This window comes from Lipotes vexillifer, unplaced genomic scaffold, assembly GCF_000442215.2.
Source record: "Lipotes vexillifer unplaced genomic scaffold, Lipotes_vexillifer_v1.1 scaffold298, whole genome shotgun sequence".
In the NCBI taxonomy this organism is placed as follows: domain Eukaryota; kingdom Metazoa; phylum Chordata; class Mammalia; order Artiodactyla; family Lipotidae; genus Lipotes; species Lipotes vexillifer.
Window position 1 is genome coordinate 2,607,215 of NW_006793272.1, and position 1,210 is coordinate 2,608,424.

The following is a 1,210-nucleotide window of genomic DNA, read 5'->3' on the forward strand; positions in this document are numbered from 1 at the left end:
TATATATATATATATATATATATATATATATATATATATATATATAATCTGTCATAGGCTTAATTTAAGGCAGGGCTAGGTACACAGTCAGAACTTAGGGAAGGCGGGTGGTTAGCTTATTATATGAATGAGCAAATGAAAATTTATCCTTGACCTTGGTGACTTTATAATCTGGAGCAAAAAGAAGGAACTTGAAGAGAAGAAAAAAGAAATCAAAGTCTACTCACATCAGCACAGTTATAACTAGAAGTAGCAGATGGCACCTTCCTGTTGGGGGATGATGCAGCTGCCAGTTCGCCAAAGTGGGGGGCCCCCAGTGCCCTTGGTTCCCCAGCTCTTCTACCCTCAGGCTCATATGCTACCCGAGGAAACTACACATACCTCTTCCTCCAGCTTTACCACCTTGGCCTGGGCGTTGCTCAGGGCCTGGTCTCGGATTTCAATGTGTCGCCTTTGGTCCTCGTTGGTAGAACGGGCAGTGGCCAGCTCCGCTTCCAGTTTCTCCTTCTCCCGTTGGCTCTCCTTATCTATCAGGACATGAAATATCAATACTGCCATTCCAGAGCTAGCTCAAAACCTTACCTGAGCAAAACTGACAATCATACCCATTACTAGATGCTCTAGTGTTCTCACACACAGCCACAAGAACCAGGACACCAAGACCTGGACTCTTATCACTGGCTCTACCACTAACTTGCTGTATAAATTCAGAAGTCACTTAACAATGGTGGTTGTGCAGAAGCAGTGAGAAAGTAGATATAAAAAGTGTTGTAGAAGGTATTATACAAAGAAGAATATACACACATACACATACACACACATATGTCAGAAGAACAGGTAGGCTTGTCTCCTCAATTTTATTTCTTAGTCTTGTCTTGGCCAATGAGCAATTGAGCCTCCACCAATTTTCCCCATTGTTTTCTCATGACAGTATATTAAATTGATATAAACATGGTATTTCATAAAACGCATAAAACCGCAAATCCCACCCTTTACTCACTAACATGATTTTCTAACTGAGGTCAATCCATGATCACATTGTAGCTACAGATGACCATGACACATGTAGTTATGCCTCATGCCTTTCTAGGTCCCTCCACTTTTAACTAGGACAGACCTCATACCAGAAACTCAAATGAGCGGTTTTGATTCTCATTGGGAGGTAGAGTGCCCTTCCTCTCAAGACATTGATATATAAGTTTGTAGGGAA

The 1,210-nt window shown here is 41.7% G+C and overlaps 1 protein-coding gene across 1 annotated transcript in view; it reads right to left on the reverse strand.

Annotated features, from left to right (window-relative positions):
• AMOT (angiomotin) overlaps window positions 1-1,210 on the reverse strand; it is a 44,594-nt gene that overhangs the window by 26,259 nt on the left and 17,125 nt on the right. The window contains exon 6 of the mRNA XM_007466311.1: window positions 382-527. Coding sequence (XP_007466373.1) covers window positions 382-527 — 146 coding nt within the window. The remainder of the gene's footprint in view (window positions 1-381; window positions 528-1,210) is intronic.